This window comes from Pterocles gutturalis, unplaced genomic scaffold, assembly GCF_000699245.1.
Source record: "Pterocles gutturalis isolate BGI_N339 unplaced genomic scaffold, ASM69924v1 scaffold38721, whole genome shotgun sequence".
NCBI lineage: Eukaryota > Metazoa > Chordata > Aves > Pterocliformes > Pteroclidae > Pterocles > Pterocles gutturalis.
In genome coordinates, this window is record NW_010099191.1 from 21,482 (window position 1) to 48,581 (window position 27,100).

The following is a 27,100-nucleotide window of genomic DNA, read 5'->3' on the forward strand; positions in this document are numbered from 1 at the left end:
ATTCATTTTACGTAACGTGTTTACAGGCTGTGAGACAGTAGTGATATCTAGCCTGGTTGACAGTGTGTATTAAGAACTTCACCAACCTTGAACACTTCTTATGTTTCCAGTTCTCCACCCTGTGTTTTCTTGTAGTCTTAACTATAGTGTTATCCTTAAAGTTCTGGTTTGTGTTGTGACATGTTCCCAGGTGTTGTGCTAAGACAATTAGCATGGCGCTATGCTAGGACATCTGATAAATACTGACCTTTTAATGACAACCTTGCTATTTCTGCTGTCATCAGTCTAAACAGTTTGCTGAGTTTTAGTGCTGGTACCATGCAAACTGTAAACAAGTTAATTTGATTAAACACAAATGCAACTTAAGTAATTATGCATTACTTATATTAATAAGGAAAAATTAGTGTCTATATAAAATTTACTTTAGAGGGTCCTTATGTATCAAAAGTTTTTGTGGTAGTTCAAATGCTGCCATAGTGCTGCATAATCTAGTGTCATGGCAGCTTCCCCTGAAGATCATATATTAGAAAACTGCTTTTCTGCTTTTGGAGGGAATTGTAACACTTATTCTTTCTGGGTTCTCTGCTTACAATGGGCACAACATCATTCCTGATAATTTGTTCCCTAAACCAGACTAAATTGTGTGTTTCCTACAATGTAAGGCTCAACTTCCTTCTTTTCTCCTTCTGCCATGTAGAGTTCATTCTTAACTATGGCATATCTATTTGCTTATGGCAAACTTTAATGAATATGTTAATTGAAAGATATCTCTCCTGGTGAAGGTCACAAAATTCATGCATGCATGCCATTTAACCTTTTCTTTTCTAGGGCAACAATATCTTGAGCAGTAAAATTACTGCCAGAGAGAGAGGTGCATTATGTGCAGCATGATGCGTAATTATGGAAACATATGTGAAACACAACATTGAGAAGGGAGTACTAAAATCATTAATATTCATACCACAAGTGAAATCTGTCAGTCTAGGCGTAATCTGTCACAGTGGCTTTACTATAACAAAGGAAATAATCCCAAACTATAGTTGTTAGCTATCAGCATGTTGAGCAACTTGCTAAGTGAATTAAACAAATATAGTTTCTACTCTAAGAATAGATCTCTTTTTCCAAATAAATTCTTTCCAGATTCACAGCTCATGCTACTAGAGCAACTCCTCCAGAACCTTTTTGCCCTTTGAGGTACTGTTTCAGAGCATGAGCCTGGAGCTGCCATTGCTTCCTGCTCAGGTCATCCTTGGTCTCTGCACAGCTGCACAAAGCACTCCAGCCAATGTTCCTTATTTTCCTTACTCCCTTACCAAGTCATTAGCCTTTTGCTTGGCTTTGTTGAGTCTTCAGTAAGTTATGTGAGGTTCCTCTTCATGGAATTGTAAGCTGGGTTAGCGTGCTCATTGCTACCACTCTTTCTCAGCTGTTTCTCTGGCAGGTAAAGCCAGCACTTATCTTTTTTTTTTTTAACCTTATGCATTTGAGGAGAGAAAATTTCCAGCCCTGACATTTGTTTCTGGATCCATTGAATTCCCTGTTCTCTCTGGATTAGTAATAATCTGCAACTAAACATCACCTTTGAATGTTTGCTTTCACTTGTTCCTCGATCCTTGCTACAGATACTCTTTTTTCTGTGTCACACTGAGTCAATCTTTGGCACTCGGTGCTTTGTTAATTGCATTATTTCTCAGGAGGTTATTTTGCCCCATACCATCATAAAAGGAGAAGGGAGAAAATCCAGTAATTTTGGGGAAATAAAGATCCAGCCTAGCAGTGCCCTGATATGTGATCTCAGCCGTGTTATCTTAGACTTGGTGGCAAGCATGCTGTACTTAGTTTGGCTTGAATATGTTACCTGATGTCTTCTGGAGCCATCAAATTTTTGAGAAAAGCATTAAAGATTTTCTTAGAAGCATCCTAAAAAAAAAAAAAAAGGTCATAAATAAACCCAGATTGCTTCGAAGGGTTTTTCCTTAAAGTGTAGGGATTTGACTTGGGTACCTCTCCTGGGTACTGGGACTCCAGTTTGGTGTATGGTCTCACTGCACCTATGGAGTGCTCTTCTAAGCTCAGAAGAAAAATGCTGTGGTTTGCTGATCTGCGCTGACTGCCCCATAATTGAAAATTGTGAACCATACAGAGAGGTCACTTAATTTTTTAGCACAATCAGATGCAAGTGTTAAACTCTGGACCATTATATTAGATGTATGTGATGAAAAGTCAGGTCAGTTCTCTGAAGAGCAGTAACATCAGCCTACCTTGGCATTAGCTCAGTCTTTCCTTCTGCCACACCTCTTTTAGTTCCATGGCAGACTCATTTTCCCTCCTGCTCTCCTCTGTCTTTGTTTTTTTTTTTTTCAGTTTTTTCTTTCATACTGCCAGCAGAGTCTTGTCTTCTTTGCCCTGATGCTGCCTCCAAGCTTTCTCCCAAATTCTTGAACATATAGGAGACTGAAATTCTTACCTTACAAATTAAGTCTTCTTTTCACTACTGTCTTATTCACCGATCAGCTCTTCTACTGCTCAGCAATACGGGTCTCAAGCCTTCATGCCTGTTGGCCGCAATAATGTTCTTCCAAAAATATTCTGACCAGACTTTTTCCCCTTGTTTCTAACTTGAACATAGTGTTTGGGTTTTTTTCAACCTTGTCCTTCACGTTCTGATCCCGGTTGTCTCTGTTGGGTGTGATTGCATTTTGTCTTTGGGATAATGAATGGGATATTTTATCATTATGCAGAAACTTTTGTAGGCCTTGCAGTTAGATGATGGTCCCTAGAATTTTACGGTTGAATTTTAAATTATGTTTAAATTATTCTTCTTCCCCCATGTCTGCTTCCTTTGATCAGTGATTATTTCTTTTTTGAACTTCCAAATTTTGAAAGGTCTTTCATATTCCCTTATTTTCAACATTATAAATCCCAATGACGAGTACTTCTTTGCGTATTGCATTTCCTGCAAGTTTCTTTTGCCTGTACCTAACTCCTGTCAGGGATGAAGAGCAGTTATTTTGAGGTGAGATTTTATTACTTCCTCTTTTGGAAAAGTTTTTTTTCCTGTTTGAAGAAGTTATTATTATGTATTTTCTACTAACTACTTCTGTAAGTGACTTTGTATAAAGACCTCTGGCAAATTCATCAGCCTCGCATCTGTCTTTTGGGACATTTTGATTCATGAAGTGGCAGTTGTTGGAAGGCGACTGCCAAAGTGTCTTAGGAATCCTCTGCTAAATTGTCCATATCTCACAGGGCTAAAAAACCTTTTGAGTAATGCTGCTTCCATTCTGTCATATTTGGTGCATGAGACTATTGTGAGAGACTTTCCAAAGTCCTAAAGTAATGCACCAGTGTGGTGGCTTGTGTTGGATAATTGTAGAAGGAAATACTGCTACCGGGAAGGTTTGACAGTTGTGTCAAGTCCCTTCAAAAAAGTGAAATGCAGTCTGGATTGAGCATGATTTTGACAATTCAGATGTAGGGGATTTGTTTAATTGATTAGCCTGAGGAAGAAGTGTAACACAAATTTGTAAGAAAATCACTGGAGAGGAAAAGTTAGGTAGAAAATATTATTCTTCAGGAAACAATTATTACACAAAAGAGCCTGAAAAATAATGGGTCACAAACCATTGTCAGTAGAGTAGGTATCACCTAGTCCAGGTGGAGAATGACTGAGGAATAAATAACATTTGTTGATCAACTTAAATACTTCATGTGAAATGAATTGATTTCAGCTCCGCTTACTGAGCACAGATTTGTGCAGCACAGTTGGCACTTGACAATAGGTTCAAATTAAAAAAAAACAGAACAAAGTGAATGTGAACAATGTGTTATAAACCTTCTGCAAAAGACGTTTGGTGCAGTTCAGCCCAGGAACACACTTGTGAAGGTGGCCTTGCAGCAGGAGTCTGCCTGTGGTGGAAATCAGATGCCTGAGTCTCCAGTGTGGTGTGTCCTCCGCTGTCCCTGGCACTGCCTGTTTCCAAAATGAGAAAAAATAATGTCAATGAGACGAGACTTGAATACATTTTGGGGGCAGGGAGGGACGGCATTGGTCTGTCATGGTCAATGGGTCTGTTCACATAGGAAGCAATGGCATCTGAAGGAGAGAGCACGCACGAAGCTTGAAATTATTTTCACTTTAAAGGGGGAAGGGTAGAATTGTAAACATATGTCTGTGATCTAAGGAGAAATCCTTGAACCTGTTACTGTCATGCAAGCTGCAGTTGTTTGTGGAGTGTGACTGATGTCCAGTAGAATGTAAAATATCTTGAGCTGAAAGGCCTTGGGGATATCATTAGAAAATGTCAGTGTCCCCCTCAGGATAGTCAGATAGCATGTCAAGTGTCACTTTGCCTGATAGTAAAGAAACTTTTTCTTTGCATCAAAGGAGAGCTGTTGAAAATGCATTTTTCAGGATTAACTTAGAACATAAAATTTCCTGAGCGTGCTTGCCACATTAGGTCATTTCTTTGGGTATCTGGTTAGCGGACTGGGCTGCTTTTTTAACAAAGGAGGTTCATCAATATCTCATAGTCTTCTGGGGCATTGAATTTATTGCTTGAAATAACTTAGCTCTTCACTTATTTAAAAGCCTTTCATTGCAATGAATATATTGCCTGAAAAACACCAGTCCAGCACATTGCAAATTAAAGATTTTTCACTCTGCGTGTTTTTGGAGCTGTACTTTGTACACAGTGTTATTTGATCGCGCTTGCCGCAGGCTTCCCAGACATCAAAGCACAGTTTGAGATAGAACTCAGTACCCCACTGTAATACTAGCTAGATATCTACCAGTTTGATTGGGGATTATATGATCTATTTTATTTTCTGACTTGCCATTTACCCCCCATGGGGGCTGCCTTCTGTGCATCGTATCCACATTCAACCGTGGTTCCTTACAGCCCGGCTATCAGAGAGGGCTCCTTAGGACTTGCTAAAATCTGCCTCCTCCAGGGGGACATTCAGACAGTGTCGGAATCACTTTCCTAGGAAGGCTGTGCAGACAACATTATCATTATTGGTTTTCAGTATTTTTTTTATTTGTTGGGTGCGTTAGAGTGTAATGTTTCATAGTGGATAATAATAACTCAGTGCTATGTGAATATTAAAAGAGGCTCGTGTGTCTCAGTTAGGAAAGGGGATTAATGCAAAAATGCGTTTTTAAGAGCAGAGCTATGATGTGAAACCAAATACAGACTGGTGTCAAATAAGCTGGTTTGGCCTTTTCCAAGTTCTGGGTCAGCGAAAGCGGTGTGTCATGTCTGTGCTCCACTGCTGAGAGCTTACAAACAGACGAAAGGCTTCCCTGACATGTGCTGGGTCTCCTCCCTTTCCACCTTTCAGTGGTGGAGAAGAGGGGAGAAAAATCTAGGGGGGAGGAGGAGATGGCCGCAGGATAGCTCTGCGATCCATTGCTAGAATCCCTCCTTTGCTTCTGGAGAGGGGGGTGAGGGTGATTGCGCTTTTGTGGATTAAGTGCACCAAAGTAAAGAAAACAGTACCTTAATCCTATTTCTCTCTTTCTTCTCCCTTCACTCCATACTTTTCATTCCCTGTTATTCATACTTTTTTTTTTTTAATTTTTTTATCCATCCATGCCCTTTCATCTTTCCATGGGACACTGCTTTGTGCGCTGCCTGCTCCTGGGCGCCGCACGCAGCTCACCCTTTCTTTCTCCAATCAGGATGGCGGCCTAGTGGAAGAACCCACTACTTCACCATTTTTGCCTTCACCAAGCCTGAAGCTCCCCCTTTCAAACAGTGCACTCCCTAATCAGACCCTGGGCGGGATTGCCTCAGGGCTGGGCATGCAAAACTTGAATTCTTCTAGACAGGTAAGGCTGTTGGGGAGGATCTCAAGTTGAATTTCAGCTCTCTTGGATGTGCTGCTAGCGCCCGTCACTTCCCTGGGGAAAACGGTGGTGTAAACCGAAAGTGCGTGCAACACCTTTGCTCGCGTGAAATATCAGTGGAGAAACTACCTGCTGTGTAAACGTTTCACGTTATAGGACATAAAACAGCTGCTTAGTTGTAATTAGCCTGCTAATTACACGCATCCATTGAGAAGAGGCTGTGGTATTACGGATTTATACCACTGAACCCTGGTATAGCTCTGCCTTGATTGATGTGAGGTTTCTTTTTTTTTTTGAGGCGTTGCTAATTGTCACAGACTCTCAGGCAGAGACATTCCTCTAATTTGTCTTTCCTGGCTGGCATAATTAGTCAGGGATGAGATGGGTAAGAAGTGATGGGGGCTTTTCTGTTCCTGCTGTAAGTGTCAAGAAAACTCATAGATTTGACAGGTGGCAAGAAAGAAACTGTGCTTCTAGCACCTCAGGTCAAATAGAGCGCTGCTGCAAGAGGGATGTTTTGGCCCCTAGGTAGAACACGCTGAAAGGGAAAGAAAAGAAAGGGAAAGGACATGGGAGGGGGAGATTCATAAACACCAGGAGACTGAGAGGTCATAAACCACTGTTGATTATGAAAAGGTTATTTTTGCCATATAAATTGAAGTTCCAGCAAAGATAAGAAATAACACCACAGAAAAAAAAACAGTGCATCATTCTATGATGGCTTCTCTTATGTATATTCTCTCCAAGTTAGTTTTCTAAAGGCAATAATTGTCCAGCACTTAGAGCCCATTAAGCATGTCTTTCAGAGGTGGAGACTGCACTAACAGCATGTCCGTTATAAGTAGCTTTGTGAAATGACTAAGTATAAAAACTGCGTAGATAATTTAAGGATTGAGATGCTGTGAGTTCAGTGACTCCATTCTCCTGTCTGTTGCTACAGAAATACAAACATTTTTGGCAAGAGCCTTGCATTGTTCATCTTGTAACCCTCTGGGGTTACGCATCCTTCAACTACCTTTTGTTCCAGGCATCTGTACAAAGTTTTTGAGGTTTGGGATGTTGTGGGGTACATGGCAATCTTTGCCATGCCTGATTTTAAAGCTGATTGTCAATACAGTCTGTGTGTACTGGTTTCTTTATCCGTGCCTGTCATGATCACTGAGGATACAGAGTGCACAGATGAGTAACTTCCAGGTTATGTGTTGCGTGATGGCTTTAAATGCCCATGTCTGTCTTGTCCTGCTGTAGATACCGAGTGGCAATCTGGGTATGTTTGGCAATAGCGGAGCAGCACAAGCCAGGACCATGCAACAGCCGCAGCAACCGCCAGTGCAACCTCTTAATTCATCCCAGCCTAGTCTTCGTGCTCAAGTGCCTCAGTTTCTATCCCCTCAGGTTAGACAGCACTTCCACTCTTGTTTTCCCTTTCCCTGGAACTCTTCCATATGCACTCTACTTTCCATATGCATTTTGTCATGCTCCTGAGGCTTTGCAGCTACTGTTGTCTGGCTGTATCTGTGCTGATTTATTTACTAGCCAGTAAGCATGTTACATGGGTAAGATGTTTTCATTTGTATATCCTGTACATTATCTGCGTGGGCACGTTCTCTTGTTCCTTTTTGCAAGAAGTAGTGTTTCTAGAGAGCTGAGGAGTTCTTTCTCAGCTCTTTTTCTATAAATGGGTATTTGAGTGTGGTTATTAAGATTTGTCTTAGAGCCTCTTGTTAATTTTTCCATAGTTCATGGTACTACTTCTGGTAATAATAATATTTTCCAGCTGATGTCTTATGACTCTTATTAATGGCTTACACAGTTGCCAGTGTTCAGAGTAAATGTGTAATGCTTAATACACTCCTCTTTCTTAGGTTCAAGCACAGCTTTTGCAGTTTGCAGCAAAAAACATTGGTCTCAGCCCTGCACAGTTAACCTCGCCAATTAATAATCCTCAGCATATGACGATGTTGAACCAGCTCTATCAGCTGCAGCTGGTAAGTTAAAAGACATGGCAAATAAACTCTAAATCAGAATTGAAGGCATGAAGACAAAATAAGAGAATGGCTAACTAAATTTTTAAGTGGACATGACAGACCTTTAAAACAATCAGAGGCTGATTTCTTTGGTACGGTTTCTTTTTAAAGAAACCAAATCATGGTTTTTGCCTCAGGCTTTATAAATACTCATTTGTGGAATAATTAGCGTTTATGGCTGATCAGTGGAACTAAAAAGTCAGTTGTCTTCATACTGGTATGAGTAACACGGTGTATTCTCAAAGAGCACTAATCTGTATATTGCATGCCAATGTATGCAACTGATTGACCAGCTTGGGAGATTTGTGTCTCATGACAAGAGAAATCTTGGCAGTGCTGGTCACCTGAGTTACCTGGAGAACTTCCCTTCAGTTGTGCCTCACTAAATAATAAAAGTGTAGGGTAAACTTCCTGAATTAGTGGAATGTATGTTAAACACATTGTGTGATAAGAACTGCTTGTTTTTGAAAAGTTACATACTTTTGCTACATTTGCAAATTTTACATATATATGTGTGTATGGATCAAAATCTTTCATTGGATTTTAAGAATATTTTAAAAAGAGATACTGCTAACAGTAAGTTAAAAAACTAAGGCTAGACTTAAACATATTTTATAATACATTTGTAACAAGACTGTTACTTGTGCTTTGTTGATTGCTTTTAGAAACCTCTGATGTTTCTGTCTTTTCTATTTATGATGTACCAGAGTGGTTCAAGGAGGCTTGTTTGGCTTATTGTATATGTTAGGACCTCTGACCTCTCTTTTTTGTCTCCTAGGCGTACCAACGTTTACAAATCCAGCAGCAGATGTTACAGGCTCAGCGTAATGTTTCCGGACCCATGAGACAACAGGAGCAGCAAGTAGGTTTGCCTGCCAGTTCAATCTCACCATTAGAGTTTGGTTTCAATGGCTTTGTTAAAGAGATTGTACTGCATTATACCAAAGCAGCGACAGCATCCCTAAAACAGTAATACGGGGCATGGCTTGAGTATTGATGAGGAAAGAGGGCCAGAGTCATAAAGGCATTTCACGGCATTCCGTTATTGGAGGAAAGCTTTTCAACCCTTAATTCAGTCAATTTTTATTTGTAGAGAGATCTATTGTGTTATTTCACTGTAGAGAAAGGCACCAGAAATCTGGTGTCTTTTTGTTCAACAGAGCATTTATTGATTCTCTCTCTTGCCAGGTTGCACGTACAATCAATAACATGCAGCAGCAGATCCAGCAGCACCAGCGCCAGCTGGCCCAGGCCCTGCTTATGAAGCAGCAGCCTCCCCCTCCACATCTATCTTTGCACCCCTCTGCAGGCAAATCAGCCATGGATAGCTTTTCACCCCATCCCCAGGCTCCCGGCCTACCTGACCTGCAGACCAAAGAGCAACAGTCTTCACCGAACACCTTTGCTCCTTACCCTCTTGGTGAGTGTCCTTCATTAAAGCAGTTCCGGATGAAAAAGACAGAGGGAGTATATTTCATTATTTCAGCAGCTAAATATTTTTGCTCTACGATATAAAAAATAGGGAAATACAAAAGGGGTATTTATTAAATAATGGTGAAATGCCAAAATAAAATCCTGGTGCTACCTGCCCATCTGGTAGCTGGTCAGGTGGGCTTGATCACCCGTGCTCTGCCTACAAATACCTGAACAGAAGATTTGCTTAATTAACTACCTATGTATGTTGCTATTTATGAACTAAATATAAATTGACAGCATCATGCTGTAAAATACACGAAGAATGTGATATTGATGAGCAGGAATATCATCTGGAAGTCATGCAAAGTCATCTTTCCACTCTAATCAGCACTGGTAAGGCATCAATTTTGGTCAATGTATTTCAAAAAAGATACGGATCAGTTTGAAGGAATGCAGAAAGGGTGTTGTGCAGATAAGATGTTTAAAAAACGTGACTGCTAAGGAGAAAATGAAATCCTCTGCTCACTTCAGTCTAAAGAGAAGACTTAAGAGACATGCAGGAATTTTCAAAAACGTAAAAGATTTGAAGAAGTTTCTTTGCATGTGGCTAATGCAAGAGGTAATAAACTTTTGCACAAAAGGAGATCTAGTTAAACATTAAGGATTGCTTATTTGCTTTAAGCAGAGTAGAGTACTGGAATAAATTACCTGAGAAGTTTCTGAAATCTTCGTCACTGGTAGGTTAGACATAGCTCTGTCAAATATGATTGATATCAAAATAATCGGTTTGGCCTTGAGACAGGGTGAGCAGAGCAACCTTTCAGACCTGTTTGCTGTGATTGTTTAATGTATGCTACAGACTTCATTTATGACATAAAGGAATTAATTTAATCTCTTTGTGACTCTCTTTATGCTGTGTATAATAGAATTGCCAAGCTTTATCTACCATGCAGCAGTTAAGAAGGTAATTTTGACTGCTGTGGTGAGCTGTTATAGCAGGGAGCATCAGAAGACAAAAGAATTTTTGAATTAAAAGCCTAAGTCTAGGAGGTTCTTATCATATCTCAAGCTTCCTGTGATCTGCTCACATTCGGGATTATATATCAAAAAGGACCCAGATTTGTGTCACAGAAGCATGTCAAAATTAGTCCCTAAATATAGCCTGAGAGATTTTGTTCTGTGTATACAAAATATGTGCCCAGATAGTACAATACCTGCTCTGATGAACAGCAGCTCTTTATATGACCTTTTAATTAGTTGCTTTGTTTGGGATTTAAAAAATGTTACTAGCAAAATGGCAGACATCGTGGGGGTGTGCTGGTGAGACAATAGGAATATTTTAGCTTAGCAGTGGAATGCTGCAAAAATTCTTCACTGGTTTAAACGTAGCATTCCAGAGCGTTCTTCCAGAATGCCTTTTCTGGGACTTGTGAAGAGACTGCAAGTAGAAATACTGACAGCTTTAAAATATTATCCCTACATCTTCCCCCCCCCCCCTTTAGCAAAGTTTTAACGTTTTCTGAATTAACGGGAGTTACGTTGGTGTTCCCATAAAAGCAAAAGCTCTTGACAGCAGGTTGACAGTGTGCATAGTAAATTACTGCACGTACGTACAGATGTCTGAAAATCGATGTTTAATAATTCCCTTAGCTGGACTTTTAAATACATATTTTAATCCTCCAGTATATTATGGATATCTAATGCCCTATTTCTCCTCAGCTGGACTGAACCCGAACATGAATGTAAATAACATGGACATTACTGGTGGTTTGTCAGTGAAGGACACTTCTCAGTCCCAGTCTCGCCTTCCTCAGTGGACACACCCCAACTCAATGGATAATCTGTCTAGTGCTGCTTCTTCGCTTGACCAGAACTCCAGCAAGCACGGTATGCTGCATTTAATCTCTGTTAGTCTGGCTTTTTGAGACTTGAGTCATAGTGCAATTGTAAATTTTTTTTTTTCTCATGTTACTATTTTTGGTAGGTGCTCATAAATGGTTGGTACAGAGTGCCTTTTGAGTCTGCGATGTTTTTAAGATGATTTCGGCAGTCACATTCAGCAATGCATTGAAGTGCTTGCAGATATCACTTCCTACGTGCAACGCAGGAATACTGGATTTTTTTGCTCAGAACATGGAGTTCAAGTAAAACAAGCCATTGGTTGGCAAAACAAGTCCCACAAGCTTCCCTTTACTCCAGATGTGTGTAGCTTCAATCCAAAAAGTTTTACATTGGCTTTCTCCCACAATTTTTCCAACCTTTCACAGCCAGTCCTGTACAAAGGCATGATGGATTATGTAATTACCCACCCTTGGAGTCAGGAGCACAAACTCCATATTGCTAATCTGTTTGAACACCTTTATCTGTAATGCCTCCAGTATCCTGAGTCCTTTATTCCTTTATTTCCTGTACCAAGTTTATTCTGTTAGAACATGATGCTCTGTTAACTTTATTGTGTCCTGGATTTTATTATGAGCAGCATGAATTATTTCTTTTATAATAGTTTTTTATTCTGCAAGTAGCTGTACTGCTTATTCCAAATTGTTTGATAGTTTGTAGGAACATGAGAATGGCCGTTCCAAATCATCCATCCCATCAGCAATCAGTACCTAGAGAAGGCTGAGAAGAGGGCTTGCCTGCAGTGGTATTCCTTAGTAGGCTGTCTCAGCAAATTCTTTTTTACCATCAGTGTGATGATTGGAATTACGTAGTCTCTTTTTGGCAGTAATGCAACTTTCCTTAACTTGAGTGCCTAGGTTGTACCAGTGGTGTATCTCGCAGCTGTAATTTCTAGTAAGGCTTCAGACTGATTAAATTCCATACCTAAAATTAGTCCCACTTCTAAACAAAGCCTTTCCGTTTCATTCATTACAGGTGCTATACCTGGAGGTTTAAGTATTGGTCCTCCGGGAAAGTCCTCCATTGATGACTCCTACGGCCGGTATGATCTGATTCAGAACAGTGAATCGCCCGCCAGTCCACCTGTAGCTGTTCCTCACAGCTGGTCACGTGCCAAAACCGATAGTGATAAAATTTCCAATGGCTCCAGCATAAACTGGCCACCAGGTAACAAAATACAAAGCATTCGTGTTAAACTGATGTCCTTAAAACATGTGGTTGGTTTTATTTATTGAATCCTCATGCCTTCTGATACACAGGAACTTTGGAGAATTATGACTTTATATATGCTGCTTTTTATTATATTTGAAACAGAATTTCATCCAGGAGTGCCATGGAAAGGACTGCAGAATATTGATCCTGAAAATGACCCTGATGTTACCCCTGGAAGTGTTCCAACTGGGCCTACCATAAACACCACGATACAGGATGTTAATCGCTATCTTCTCAAGAGTGGAGGTAAACACACAAATTACTTTCACATCTATGTATACTTCCTTTTTCTTTCCAAGTTGGCTTCACGTCATGGATGTAGTATATTTTTGCATGTAATCCTCATCTAATAATGCTTCTGCTCTGAATTTTTTACTGAAAATCCAGAAATACTTGATTTAAATATGGGACTAAGAAGTTTCTGATCTTCCATGGAGATGTAAATATTCTTACATTGGAAAAGGCTGTGAAATGTAATATAACATTCTGTGGTCACTGGAAGTTTTTGCAACCTGCAACACATTTTTCAACAAGATTTCACTCTCCAAACTGACCAACCTCTTACATACACTTTGCAAAACACTCAGAGGACACGATACAAGAGTTCCACGGTTGTTGCTGAGGCGGCAGGCTTCTGTCACGCTAATTAATTGTAGTTCTGTTAGAAAATCAACCAGCAATTTAAATTAGAGCTGTTTTACCCCCAAAACCATCAAAGAAAACACAGGGAATTGACTAGTAATCTGCTATTTCCCGGTGCCATTTCCATTCCTTTTGTCTTGGCAGTGCTTACTCCAGAATTAAAAGGGTATTCTCTAAAATAGTGAACTATTGGGACTGTGCTACTTGTTAACCAGGTGTACTGGAAGTGGATGAAGGATGGCTTGGTTTAATTGCGATCAGCATGCTGAAATAGGCAGGTTATCTGCACCCTGTCAGAGCACTCTAATGTGCGCAGGAATAGCAGTCAGGTTGTCAAGAAGGACCTGTCGGGGTTAAATAGGTTGATTTTGTTCTAGTAGTTACATCTGTGATACCTGCTTAGATTGTACATCAGAACTACCCTTGAAACAGTTTTCCAGCTCTGGGGTCATTGACTCGGGCAGAGGGATGTGAGCCGTGAAGTAAGGAGTCAGGGCTTTCCATTGCCCTGAATGATTTCAGTTGGCTCTTGCCAGAAAGCAATCTTTATTTAAGCTGAAACATGAAGTATTTGTGTGCATAAGTAATGTTGAATTAACTTTTAATAACCCAAGTGAACTTCAAGGGGCAGGCAACTTAGATGGTTAGATCACACTTCAGACAAGGTGCACCCGAGAAACACTCCCTTCAGGCCAAGAGCCTGGCCCTGCAGAGCTGTGCCTGTAAGCTAGATGATACCTGCTGCAGGCCTGCCTTCCTTAGAGAAGGAAAGTGTACATTAGCCCTTTGGTGTGTAATCTAACTGTGGAGTGAAGAAATAATTACACTGCCCAGAGAGGGTCAGTATAGATGATCTTCGCAGAGGTAAACAGGCCCTCGAGAGCCAAAACCTTCTGAAAAGCAGTGACTGTTGGGGTCCGTGGATGCTTCCTTTCCTCGTTAGCTTTTTAGGTTGCTAACATACAATTTAAATACAAAATGTAGTTGCTGAATCTGTTTCTTCATGCTCGTATAACCCAGGTGTTTGCCCCTAGGTAAAATGATCTGTTATTGTCAGTACCCCTCCGTGTGAGATTGGGGCTTTCACGACATGCTGCCAGGCAGAGGCTTTGAATTCTGGCTTTGAATACCGCAGCTTGAAGTACAGGCTATGCTGTCCTTGCACTGTGCACTTAGAAACAGGCAAACCAGAAGCTTTTGGGTTGATTTTTGTCGTACCCTGTTTGTTAATGAAGCTTTGCAGGGTCAGCTGCTATGAGCTGGAAGTCTTGACCACGTGGAATCGGGAACAGTTTCAGCTCTGTGGGCATATGGGTCTTTGAATCTGGTGTAATTGCCTCACTCCTGCCTGGGGAACAGATTATTTCCAGAGAAGGCCTTGATATAGTTATTTTGCTTGAGACCGGAGTCTGTATTGGTGCCCTTCAGAGCACAGTGAGTCTGGATAAGGTGAAGTTTGGTTGGTTGCTGTTCCAGTGGAAAATATAACCTGTGGTTTTTATTGAGATGTGAGAGATGAGATTGTCCTTTTAATTCCTCCCTTCTACTTCAGAACAACGCTCCTTTCCAAATAACTCACCTGTTTTTATTATTCAGTTAAAGTTGTTTCAGTATCACAATCCATCTGTGTATGTCAGGAATGATAAGTCACCTAGGGTACACACTTAATTTTGTTGGTGGCTAGAGAGAATACTTCCAGCTCTTCTGGTCTTTATAATGAAGATATTTTATGTTCAGTTTCTGTCATTTGCTGCCAGTAAGGAAGTTGTATGTATGCTTAGATAGCTCCTCAGACTGTAAATTATTTACCAAGCTGGTTTTAGGCTATTTCTTTTAATGTTATCAGTTTAAAAAGAGATTGCTAAAATATATCCTAGCTTTACTGAAAGTCTGCAAAAATCTAAATATGTTCGTAGGCATTAGGATGTAGGAGAAGTGCTTACCTCAAGTAATTTGAGACAAATCACCCATGGTAAGAGGTTAGTTTATCATACACATCTTTGTTCATCTACAGTTGCCATTGCTTAAGTCAGCCATCAGAGCACCCTTACAAATGAAGCCTGTTCCTTGAGACTGAACAGTTTAACACTGATTTTTTGAGCATCACATATCTTAAAGGAAATGCAGAATTTATCATCTGCACAGGCGCTAGTACATTTGCTACTGTGTCAGCTTTCTTTTCTACTAAAGACTTCTGCACGTAACAGATTTGCTTATGTCACACCAAACATCATTATGCCCATCTTTCTTAGTTGCCTCTCTGCTGGTTCTGCAGGGTCATCCCCAACATCATCTCAGAATGCCACGCTGCCTTCATCGAGTGCCTGGCCGCTTAGTGCCTCCGGCTACAGTAGCTCTTTCAGCAGCATTGCATCCGCACCTAGCATTGCAGGTACGAAAAATGGCCTTTCTACTTTCACATCCTTCTGCATTCTGAGAAAAGGCCCTAGAAAGTGCTTTCCCAGTTATTCCAGTAGTGCTACTATAGACAGAAGCATATTTTTTACTGCTGTGCTGGGTAGGCAGCTCTCCTGGCAGCTCTGCAGTGGTGAGGGTTGGATGGTATGCCTGGAATTGTGCTTAGCAAAAATGTATTTGTTCCACTTGGTGCCACATGCTGTAACTCTGTATTGGCATCAAGATCTCTGAATGACTGCTTCCTCTGCGACATTGAGGAGGCATATAGCCTAGCACCTCAGTAGAAACACCCCTGCTAGACCCTTCAAGTAAGAGCTGATACAATTTTTTTGTTAAAAAACTCACTGTTAAAAGTGAACCATCTTCAGCTCAGGAAAAAGTTTAGTGGTACCTCAAGGAGGTACTCTGCATGGCTCTGAAGGGGTTGGGTTTGGGGGTCTTAAATGTCTTTTGATAGTCAATCCAAAGCTTGATGCTCTTCTATGTGGCTGAGCTTGTGTATGGGTTAAATAATTACCCCATTCTTTTAAATGAGCTATAAATTCTGTAGCATCCCTTACTGCAAATTATGGAAACTTTGCTTGCAAACTGGCTGCCTAAATATCCAGTTTGCCCCATTATAAAGATGTGTTGGGGCTGCTGTATGGATTGTATTAGCATTTTTGTATCTAATCAATGAAAACCCTCCACTGCTTTGAATAAAGGAAGGTGCAACCCCCAGGTTAGACTGCAGAATGCAAAACAAAAAGTACTTGTTTGAAGGGGTTTATTCCAGTGAAGGGAGAAGAAAGGAATAGCTTGCTTTTCTTTTATCTGCCATGCATTTCTGCTTTATTTGCTTTGTATTTTTTTTTCAGTGTCATCTAATCTTTGTTTTAATCCCATGAGAAGTAGTGACATAGCAACATCTTATCTGTGGTAATGTGCATGTATCGTGCTGCATCGCAGGCTGAGTTCTGAAACTCACTTTCTTCCTTCCCCCCTGCCATTTTACCGTTATTAACATCTTCATCATAATTATCAAATTATTTTTGCTGCTACAGTTTGCAAGAAGATGGGAGGGTGGTTGCTCTTTCACTTAAATTGTTACAATTTGGTATAAAATTATTGAGTTAAATTATATAGATAAATGGAGGCAGTTTGGGAGGTGTGTGTTTATAACTGAGGCTGCGATTCGGTGACTGATAAATTTAGCTTTAGGGCTAATTAAAAATAACCTCAGTGGCTGCCTCATGCAAAGAACTGATTCAGCATAAGCTTGATCTGCTAGCTCAAATCTGATTTTAAAACGCGATATTTGCATCTTAAAATTTGTCAGAGCAAGTATTTTCTTGCTGTCTGCAACCAACACGAAAGCATTAAGGTCGCATAATCCCAGTGTCACGTGCTCTGGCAGCAGATGCAGTGGTGTGGCCATTTCAGCCCATTCCAGTCAAACCTGTGCTGCTAATGTTAGTGACGGTGGGACTGTGCTAGGGCAAGGAAATTGGACTCTAATTTCACAACATAGGTTGGTACAAGGAAGAAAGGCAAGGAAGTGTAAGTCTGAAGGTGAATAAAGGGGTTTGTTTTGGTATCTGTCATTTGAATCGATTTTGTCTGCCACTCTGGATGCTAACCTGTATTTGTTATTCTTGGGTTTTGTATTGTTTTCTAAAACTCTGATTTGGCAGGAGGAGAGTAGTAAGATAGTTTGAAAACTGATCAGGGAAATAACAAGCTGAACAGTAAAAATTTACAAAGAGTGACAGGTTGTGATGCAGTCTAATCTTCTGAAGACTTCATTTTTTCTCAAAGCCATGTGGAAACAAGGGTATCTGTTACTTTGAATATTCAGAAACACAACTTTTGTTGGTCTTTGATCTTTGGAATTTTAATATTATATCAGAAGAACAGATGGATATACTGGTCACTTTATATTAGATAAAATGAGTTGTGTAAGAAAAAGTGGTTAAGTTCTATTAAAACTTTGAGAGAGACAATCTTGAAGTGTTTCATTATAATTTTGATGAAATTAGATTTCAAATACTTAAGTCCATTTTCTGGTATTTTTTTATATTGTCTTTTATGAGAAAGCAAAATAGTAGGAGATCTTAAAAAGGGAACTGTGTATGTAGCATGTGTTGTGAGATTTGTTAAATACAAAATTATTTGAAAATCTAAATACTAGTGTATGTAGGTTCAAAGGCAATGGGATGTCTGTCACTGGATGGTACAGATTCTTTTATCTTCTGAAAAGTTCGAAGAATATCACAGTCAATGCAGAAGTTTCATGATGACCCATCCGACTTGGTTTAACAGTTGTTGCTAACTAAAAATACACAAATGTATGTTTATTTTTCTGTGCAGGTAAATTGTCAGACATCAAGTCTACGTGGTCCTCTGGCCCAATCTCTCACACACAAGCCTCTCTATCCCATGAACTATGGAAGGTACCCAGAAACACTACTGCTCCTACGAGACCGCCTCCAGGCTTAACAAACACCAAGCCATCATCTACATGGGGTGCCAGTCCCCTGGGCTGGACCAGCTCTTACTCCTCCGGTACTCTTGACTTCTGTGTTTTATAACAGCACAGTGCCGTCTTTTTATCATTGTTTGCTTTTATCCAGTGTTCCAATAGTGAGGCACCCCATGGCTGTGTATCAGGCTCCAGAAATTTGAGATTTAGTACAAGTAGAGCGTGTCTGTTTTGGGAATGAAGCTCATGCCTGTTTATTCTAGTTAGGATAAGTTATAAATGAAGTTGTCATCTTTCAGGTGGTCTTTTTTTTTTTTTTATGTAGGAATTTATTTTACGTAGGAATTGCCAAATAATTTCGCTCCAACTAGAAATTTTTTTCCATTTCCTTAATTTCTGTTAAACATGTTTCTTGTTTTGTGGTATGGTCTATGACTGCCTACGAGGCTTCCAGATGAGGGAATCAGCCCGTGGAATTTAACATGGAACACATTTTTGGAGCGTGGATGTGAAGTGTTTAGGACCTGATGGCATTGCAGGGCCCTCGGAAAATGTCATAATGTTTTCATGCAGGCTCTTTCTTTAGATGTTGGTTTGCTTAAGTACAAATATGAGAAACTGTGGATATGGCTATATAAATATAAATAATATGTTTGTGAAGTATTGTCAGCTTCAAAACTATTACACCTGTTTTGTAAAGCTGACTCTTTTATTGATCTGCTTTCACCAAGTTGGGAATTAAATGTTCTTCCCTCTTCGTGCATTCATTTTGTATCTGCTTTCTTTGCCAAAACCCCACCTGGTGGGCAGATATGGCTGATGCCAGGATTCTCTCTGGAGCCTGAGTGTGGTCACGCACGTGACTCCAGAAGTACTGTAGTTTCTCAAATGCTGCTCGTAAATATCAAGCTTGTACAGTTTCTCATTGTAAACACCAGGCTGAAGTTGGAAAAGCAGGTTTTGTTGGCTACGTCCCTGTATCTTTTATCAGAACGTTGTCAGTGCAGAAATATCTGTTCTGAATAAGTCGTGTACATTAATCTATCACTGGCAAGATAGCACAATGCTGCAGTGCTATAAAAATCTTTAATAGCCAGCAGCAATCTGAGCTTGGACATCTGAAATGTTTTTTAAAGCGTATCTTCCAGATTAATTCTAATGTATCCTGAAGATACGGTTTGTTGCAGTGTCAGACCTGCATCCACTACTTTTCAAACAGTTATTGTGGGAATGTGAAGAATGCCACAGATCTCTGAAATGTAGCAAAAGCAGGTTTTCATTCAGCAAGCTTTCATTCCAAAGAAGACAATAAATCATGGAAGCTGCTGTAGGATTTGTTTTCCATAGCAGTAACGCTTGCTAGTATGTTCTGATTCCAAATAAGTTTTCTTCTTGCAATGTGCTCTCCGTATCATGATAAAATATTTTGCTGTGGCATTTGCATTGTAGGTTCTGCATGGAGTACTGACAGCTCAGGGAGAACAAGCAGCTGGCTGGTTCTTCGAAACCTCACACCCCAGGTGAATACAATTCGGCACAACTAGTTATGAAAAGAGACTTCTCGCGTTTAAGAGATGATAACGAACATTTATCAACCGTGGCCATTTGGTTCATTTGAACGGCAAATAATCATTCTGCATTTATTACAAGTGTCTGTCTTCTACAGGGAGTTTGTTAAGTTTTCAAAGTGCTGTCAAATCAAGGGTGAACTTTTAAGACTGCAATTAGTCATTCATTGGGCACCAGTTATGTATATGTAAGTTTGGAGGTGAATGATGTTTTAAAGCAGATACAGAGATGTAAAATCTGCTTTTCCTATGGGGTTTTTTTGGTTCTTCTCCTAAGTCTGTCAAATCATTGCATCCTCTATGTGGTGTCATTCACAAGGAAGAACATAAGCCACAAAGCCTTGAATGTAGACATCAAATTAATCTTGGGAAAATTTAGTTATCTTTATGACCAATGTGTTTTTCCTTTGACTTACTTCTGGACTTCTATGAACTTATAATGATAAATATAATTTTTATCACTTAAATTGGGAAATTTTGTGCACTGGACTGTAGGGAAGTCTTAAAAAGACAGGATGTCTTGCTCAATGAAGAACGTCATAAGTCTGTAATTAAATTCTTCTTATAGAAGAAAAAACTCTTTTTCTTTTGCTTGTACTTACTCTTTAGCTTTTTAAACTTGTTTAGTTAACAAACATTTAAAGTAAAATAATAAAAAAAGACAGATAACCTTTCCCCCCTTTCCTCTTACCAGATTGATGGTTCCACACTGCGGACACTGTGTTTGCAACATGGCCCTCTAATAACATTCCACTTGAACCTGACGCAAGGGAATGCTGTGGTCCGATACAGTTCCAAGGAGGAAGCAGCCAAGGCCCAAAAGTCTCTGCATATGTACGTTTCTGCTCTCTCTTTCCTTTGTTATGAGCCAGTTTTATCTCAGAAACTATTTTCTTTGGCATTTATTTGCTAGAACTCAGAACTGATCACTAGTTAGTTTAATTTGATTTTGGAAGTTACCTAATGAGTGAGAGAGAGAAAATAATTGGGGGCTAGGTGCTCATACGCTACTGAATAAGAGGTCATTAAAAAACTTGATAATAGATATTAACCGTTAATAATGTGCTCAAGTAAGGATCTGTCACCTGTAAGACTGCGAAGAATTTGTAAGATGTGATAAGAATTTCAAAGGATGCTCAGAGAGAAGAGGAGAGCGTGAGACAGGGTTTTAGCTTAGAGAGCAACAGGAAGGACAGAACGGTGATAAATAATGTGTTCAAGTCAGTCACCTTTTTTAAAGGAGTTATGAAAGAAATTGAAAGAAATGCATGACAACAAAATGTGCTTTTTAGGTGTTTTAAAATCCATGGGACTAATTGGCATGCTGCTCGAGACCTGGCGAATCTGAGTGTTAAAATCAGTGACATTAGGGAGGATTAAGAATATGGAGACTGATGTTTCAAAAGAATACTTGGGTGCTTAGAGTTGGAAAACAATTTTCTTTATCAACAGGTTATAGCATGAGCATAATGAAAAGCACTGATCATAGCAGAAACGACGTTTGGAACTAGCTGTAGAGCTGGCCTGATTGCCTTCCCTGGGGAGATTCAGGAGCAATGGTTACTCCATATGTCAAGTTGCAACTACTTTCCCGTTACAAACCTGGTTAGCAGGAATTGTAGTAACAATAATAATGTTAATGACCATGTTGCTTCTTTAACTGTCGCCCATTCCTTAATTAATGGAATTACTATTACGAAGCAGCATTCAGAACAATTGGAGATGAAAAATTGACCCATCTTAGTTACATCAGTTTATAGGCATCAGGTAAAAGAAAAAATGCCAAAGGCAAAATTAATATGTCAGTTTAAAGGTAGGTGCTTATTCTAAATATTTTAATTTAAATCTGTATATTATCAGTGATCTGAAAGGCCTCCATTTAAATTGGTTTTTTACTAGGTTGTGGCATAACTATAGTTAACTGCTGGCAAGGCCAGGCCAGGCCTTTCTGAATGAAAAGGGTTGAGCTAGGGATGTGTGTGGTTTGCTGGCAGGGTGACAAGGGTAAAATACAATGGGATTAGTGGAAGCCAACAGGACAGTATTAGAGTTCTAAGAGATATCAGCCACTATCTGTTTCACAGATAAATGTTTACATGGAGTTGATCACTGGAAAATACATCACTGAGCCAGCAGTCTCAGGTTCCATCTGGTAGGAGAGCAGCTTGCTCACATTCTCCATCTCTGGCTGTGTGGGGCTGCTTTGCTGGGTAAATCAGGAGCAGCAGTGATTAATACTTTCTGAAAATTAATTTAAGATTTTATGAGGAATGTGTAGGTGAGACTGAACTAAAACAAAGAACCTGGAGGTTTGGGCGGGTAGATGTATCTTCCGTTCTTCTTTAAAAGATCTTATCTTGCAAAATAAATTCTAGAAGAAAATAAAAGCTAGGTTCTTGGAAGAATTCTGCATCCGTTGCATTAGTCATGGAGTTATTCTTGTCAAACATATACAAAGGAAATTAATTTTAAACCAACTATTAAAGAAAAATGAGGTTTCAGGAAATGGGAGAAAAACAAAAACACCTTCAGCTTTGTACACTGAGTGGTGAGCTGCACTGAAATCAGTTTTCAGAATACAGATGTGGGAACTGTGTTCCCAGCACAGCCAGTGGGTTTCCGGTATATCTTCGAATAAAAGCAGGAATACGCATGACTCACAGGAGAGTTGAATGTACATTGAAGAGTTGATGTTAAACGTTACAGATAAGATCTTCAAAGGCATGAAAGCACACTTGTTTGTTACATGTGAAAAAAGAAGGATTCACTGATCTTTCTGAGTCTTTAAGTCTTCTGAGGATATTTTTAAAAGGAGAAGGAATTACATACCTCCTGGTCCACAGCTTGCTTTGCTACATCCTGTGATGCCTTGTCAGATCTATATTTTGTATCTTATCTTTTTCAGTAAAGCAAAGTGCTGTAATTGCTACAGGTCCCTCTGCCCAGTGCTTGGACATAATAAAAGCTCCAACATTTATGCAAAAGTAAAATTGGGAGAAGGAGGCAGTGTTATCAGGTGCTTGAGCACAGACTTAGAAACAGGATTTCAACCTTTGCTGTAACTAGAAAGTTACCATCAAGGGTGGTGGCTGTAGACGTCCTGAGGTGCAAGGTGTCTGAATTTTACTCTGCTCACGTATCTGGCAGATTTAAAAATTAAAAAAAAAAAAAAAAAAAGAGACTTATTTCCTGGTTAGTTGATTTTGAAACACACAGCAAATGGTTGAATCAGTTGCAGGATTTAAAAACTAGAATATATTCTTTGATGTCAAATTAATGTGAAGAGAATAGTTTTTGAAAATGTATTTTAATCAGTGTGTCATTATCAGCGTCATTGGTGACTGATAATGCTGGTGTGGTTGTATCTTTGTGCCTAAAGAGTGCAGCCTCCTGAGATGCGTGTTAGTTAAACGAGGTGGTCTCCATGCACATGGCTTTGTGTCTTTGCCTGTGGATGTAGAAAGGTCAATAGAAAGTAGGACGGAGAAGTGTTTGTTCAAGAGATGGGGATTGCGGAAAGTGAGCAGATGTGGCATAAATCTTCATCTCAGGTTCACCTTGGAGGAAAGTGGATTTATGCCCATCTTGGATTTTTCCGGAAGCACCCTTTGCACCCCTGGTTTCATGTGGCTGCCCCTTTTGTTCCTGTCCTCAGGTGTGTCCTGGGAAACACTACCATCCTGGCCGAGTTTGCTGGTGAAGAAGAAGTCAACCGTTTCTTAGCACAAGGCCAGCCGCTGCCGCCCACCTCCAGCTGGCAGTCCAACACTGGAAGCAACCCCACGCGCCTGGGCTCCTCCGGCAGCTCCCACGGCTTGGTGCGCAGCGACGCCGGCCACTGGAACACCCCCTGCCTGGGGGGCAAGGGGAGCAGCGACCTGCTCTGGGGGGGGGTGCCCCAGTACTCCAGCAGCCTTTGGGGACCCCCGAGCACCGATGACGGCAGAGTTATCGGAAGCCCGACACCTTTGAATACTCTTCTTCCGGGTGATCTTCTCAGTGGGGAGTCCATCTAGGAAACTAGAGAAACAAAATGGAAATAACAATCATCAGCACTAAAGGAAAAATAAAAATTGTAACCCTTTCCAGTCCCGGGCTTGATGAAGAATCCAGCTTTAACAGATCAGACTGGCAGCCCTTTTTAGTACCTCTGTCCTATATCGAATACGCAACAGAAGTCCTTGTGAACTGTTCATGAAACAGTATGGGCTACTTTTGGTCAGTGTCACATGCTAATGACAGTTGTTTTTTTTTTTTTTCATGGCTTTTTGTTTTATGTCGTCTTTTTATGTTTGTATGGTGATTTTCAAAACAAAGTATAAAAGCTGCTTAGAATAGGTCTATCATGAAGGGCACTTTTCAGAATTTGGGCTGGAAAGGGTTATTTTATCAACTGGGGGGGGAAGGGGGAAATGAAAGCCTATCTAAAATGAGCCTGTGACTATTATGCACATTACCAGAGGCGGACCCAATAATCAGAAAGGGTGAAGTGTGATATTTACCATTGGTACAGAAAAGTAATGAATCTGAATGGTAACTTTTGACTGTACAGGTTGAGCAGGGGGGAGGGAGGGCAGGGTCGGGGTATCTCTGTGTCCACTACTCCCATGGATCTGCCTATGCACATTACCCTTGTTTCATTACTTTTTCATGTCATTTTTTTAATCCCAAAAAATATAAAAAGTAAAAAAAAAAAAAAAAAAAGGAAAAGGAAAAAAAAACACAAAAAAACCCAACATATCAACATGCAAATACTTGAATCCAGCAGGCCAATAACAAAATGTGAACACTTTCTAGGTCTAATTATTACACTTCCAGGTCAGCATCAGTACACAAAAAACAGGCTCTAAGAATTTTTTTTTTAAAGTTCAGACTATATGTTTTTGTTGGAACAGGTGTATGTATGTGAGTGTGCTTGTGCGTATGTGTGCGCGCCCATGTGTGGTTTAACTAAAAGTGTGAATTTTTTCCTTTTATTCAGTATATGCTTTTTATTTGCTCATTGGTCAAATGTTTAATTGTTATTAGCTTCTAACTTTGCACTGAGTGTCCGCAGCCCTTCTTGTAGCTAATCCTATAATGTTAAAAAAGAAAAAAAAAAAAAAAAAAAAAAAAAAAAAAAGAAAAAAAGAAACTGATAGAAGGGGCCGGCGACAATTCACGTGTAAATGTTTACTCAAGGACTCTTATCGCATTTTGAAAATTACAGTGTGTATCTCTGGAGAATAATATGTATATCTACCTTTAGCGGCTTTTTATTGTGGACTAATGCAAGAAAATTATTACCGGAGTATTGCACCATTTTTCCATTCGGAATATAAAGTTTAAAAAAAAAATACTCTTGTTGAACTGTGGCCATAGATAATTGTAAAGAGTGGATAGTTCCCTTGCAAGCAGGAACAGAAACAAGCACTTGGACATAGGTTTTGACTGCTTTTGGAGGAGCCAGGAGTTTTGGCTCCCACCTGTTTACAGACCTTTTTTTCTCCTTCAAACTTTAAAATAAAAAAGGAATTAAAAAAAAAAAAAAGAAAAAAAAAAAAAGACTTCCATCGTAAAGAAAACTATTTTCAGAATGAAGATATGCTACTTCAGAGCTCTGGGATTGAACAGTGTTGTTGTATTATTCTTTTCTTTGGCCATTGCTGTGTACTATTTTTGTTGTTGTTTTCCTCCTCTTCGTCAAAGTGGCGAAAACTTTGTGATCACTATCTTGCACATGGTGGAAGATGTCTCAGGAAAGCCGGGTTTCCCGAGGAGCAACTCCACACCATTTCATGTATTTTTAAAACCCAACTCCTAGCACTGAAGATATTATTAAAAAACAAAATAAAATAAAAAAAGACAGTAAGAAAGAAGAAAATACCTAATCTAATGTGTAGCAGTTACATATTTACCAAATAATGGACTCAAAAGAAATAGATGTTTGAAGAGTGCTTTATATATTAAAAAATCGCTTTATGTTTAAAAAAAGGTCAATGTTTTTGATTGTTTTGAAAGGAAGAAAGACAATGGAATAACATACAGTTCAAGTATGTTTTAAAAATTATATGAACATTGTGTTCCCTGCCTGCTTGGATCAGGAAACTTGTGCATTACCTTTTTTTTTAATTTTTTTTTTTTTGGAAGATTAGCTTTTTAATGGTTTTATCAGATTTAAAGGGTCCTGCAAGATTGCAAATTAACAAAAGCTGGTTTTATAGAGGATCATGAACTATGCACAAACTGGGTTCAAGACTTGTTTTTTTTTTCTCAAGTTTTAGTAGTGTATTTAGCTGAATAACCTTTCCTCAGAGTAATTGCATCTCATTGCCATTACACGCCTCCTACATATATATATTTTATATATCCACACACACACACCTATATAAAATATGTATGTGTGTATGTGCGTGTTTACATACAATTCTCCATGCTGAAGTTTAGCATTGAGTTGTAGAAAAACTCCTGATATTTTAAAATTGGGAATGAGAAGTTCTGTTTAAGGGGTTGGGAGGGTGGGGTTTTGTTTTGGGGTTTTTGTTTTTTTTTTTTTGCCTTTCCTTTTGGATTAAAGATGTCTGTAACTCTGAGATTAAAAAAAAAAAAAAAACAATTGTGGCTTTTAATGTTTATTCTCCTCATAGAATGTGATTGTTAAAAACATGCACCGAAAGTTGCTTTCAAGAGTACGAAGATTCTTTGAAACTTAATAAATTGCAGTTTTTTCTTGGCTGTTCAAATAATGTGTATTTTTCTTTTATGCTGGGGATACTAAAAAAAAAATAATTGTTCAATCTGTTAAGGTATTTCATGGAATGAGAATTCAGTGTACAGCCAGGCAAGTCGCTCGGAATCTGTCCTTGCTGGTGAGGGCATCCTCGTGAGCCTGTGCCATGGGTGCTTTGCATATCGCATCTGAAAGAGTGCTGCATAAAAAGCAGTCATCATTTTTTTTTTTGTTAGAATTATGTTTTTGTCATTTATCAATGCCTTTAGTGATACAGTAGATGAATTGTGAACACTTCGAGCATTGTGGGGCTGGAGGCTGACGGCTCCTCTCCAGCTCTATCACTCTGTCCCCCCGTCACCTCCCGTTTTCTGGACCTGGGTGTCTCGAGGTCTAGAGTGCCAGTTCCGCTAAATTTCATCAGATGGGCAAATGAAAATGTTTTGCTGTTTCTACCTTATTTTATGCTTGGCCTTTCAGGTTTTGAAACCAAGGGAGATAATTACCGTGGCTAACATTAAGCACAGGACGCAAATTGCAGAAGGTTTGTGGAGGGACCCAGCCTTGTTCCATCTCCCTTGTCAGGCTGAGCTCGTGTTCTCCCACCTCCACAAAACCAGTTCTTCACTTCTTAGGGGCGCTGAGGGGGTTCGTACCGAGTGTGATTTATAACCGGTCAGGCCCCAGGGCTCCAGTGGTTACGAGTTTGTACAGTAAAACTCATTCCACCAATTCATTTGAGAAGGAAAAAAACCTGACGTGAAGAACTGGATTAATTAGACAGCGGGTCACAGCCCTGAACAGCTCCTCGTGCCCTGCCACCGGAGCCCGTCCGTGCTGTCACCGGGATTCTCGGCTGCTCTGCCAGAAGCCACATTCAATGAGAGACCCGTGGGG

At 39.8% G+C, this 27,100-nt stretch overlaps 1 protein-coding gene across 1 annotated transcript in view; it reads left to right on the forward strand.

Moving 5' to 3' along the window:
* The window catches only part of TNRC6C (trinucleotide repeat containing 6C), a 39,330-nt gene extending 15,433 nt beyond the window's left edge, over window positions 1-23,897 (forward strand). The window contains exons 8-20 of the mRNA XM_010075591.1: window positions 5,684-5,833; window positions 7,100-7,246; window positions 7,717-7,839; window positions 8,657-8,740; window positions 9,067-9,298; window positions 11,014-11,181; window positions 12,169-12,360; window positions 12,508-12,651; window positions 15,323-15,439; window positions 17,815-18,009; window positions 19,376-19,446; window positions 20,189-20,328; window positions 23,150-23,897. Coding sequence (XP_010073893.1) covers window positions 5,684-5,833; window positions 7,100-7,246; window positions 7,717-7,839; window positions 8,657-8,740; window positions 9,067-9,298; window positions 11,014-11,181; window positions 12,169-12,360; window positions 12,508-12,651; window positions 15,323-15,439; window positions 17,815-18,009; window positions 19,376-19,446; window positions 20,189-20,328; window positions 23,150-23,510 — 2,124 coding nt within the window. The 3' untranslated portion in view covers window positions 23,511-23,897. The remainder of the gene's footprint in view (window positions 1-5,683; window positions 5,834-7,099; window positions 7,247-7,716; window positions 7,840-8,656; window positions 8,741-9,066; window positions 9,299-11,013; window positions 11,182-12,168; window positions 12,361-12,507; window positions 12,652-15,322; window positions 15,440-17,814; window positions 18,010-19,375; window positions 19,447-20,188; window positions 20,329-23,149) is intronic.
* Window positions 23,898-27,100: the final 3,203 nt, after the last annotated feature.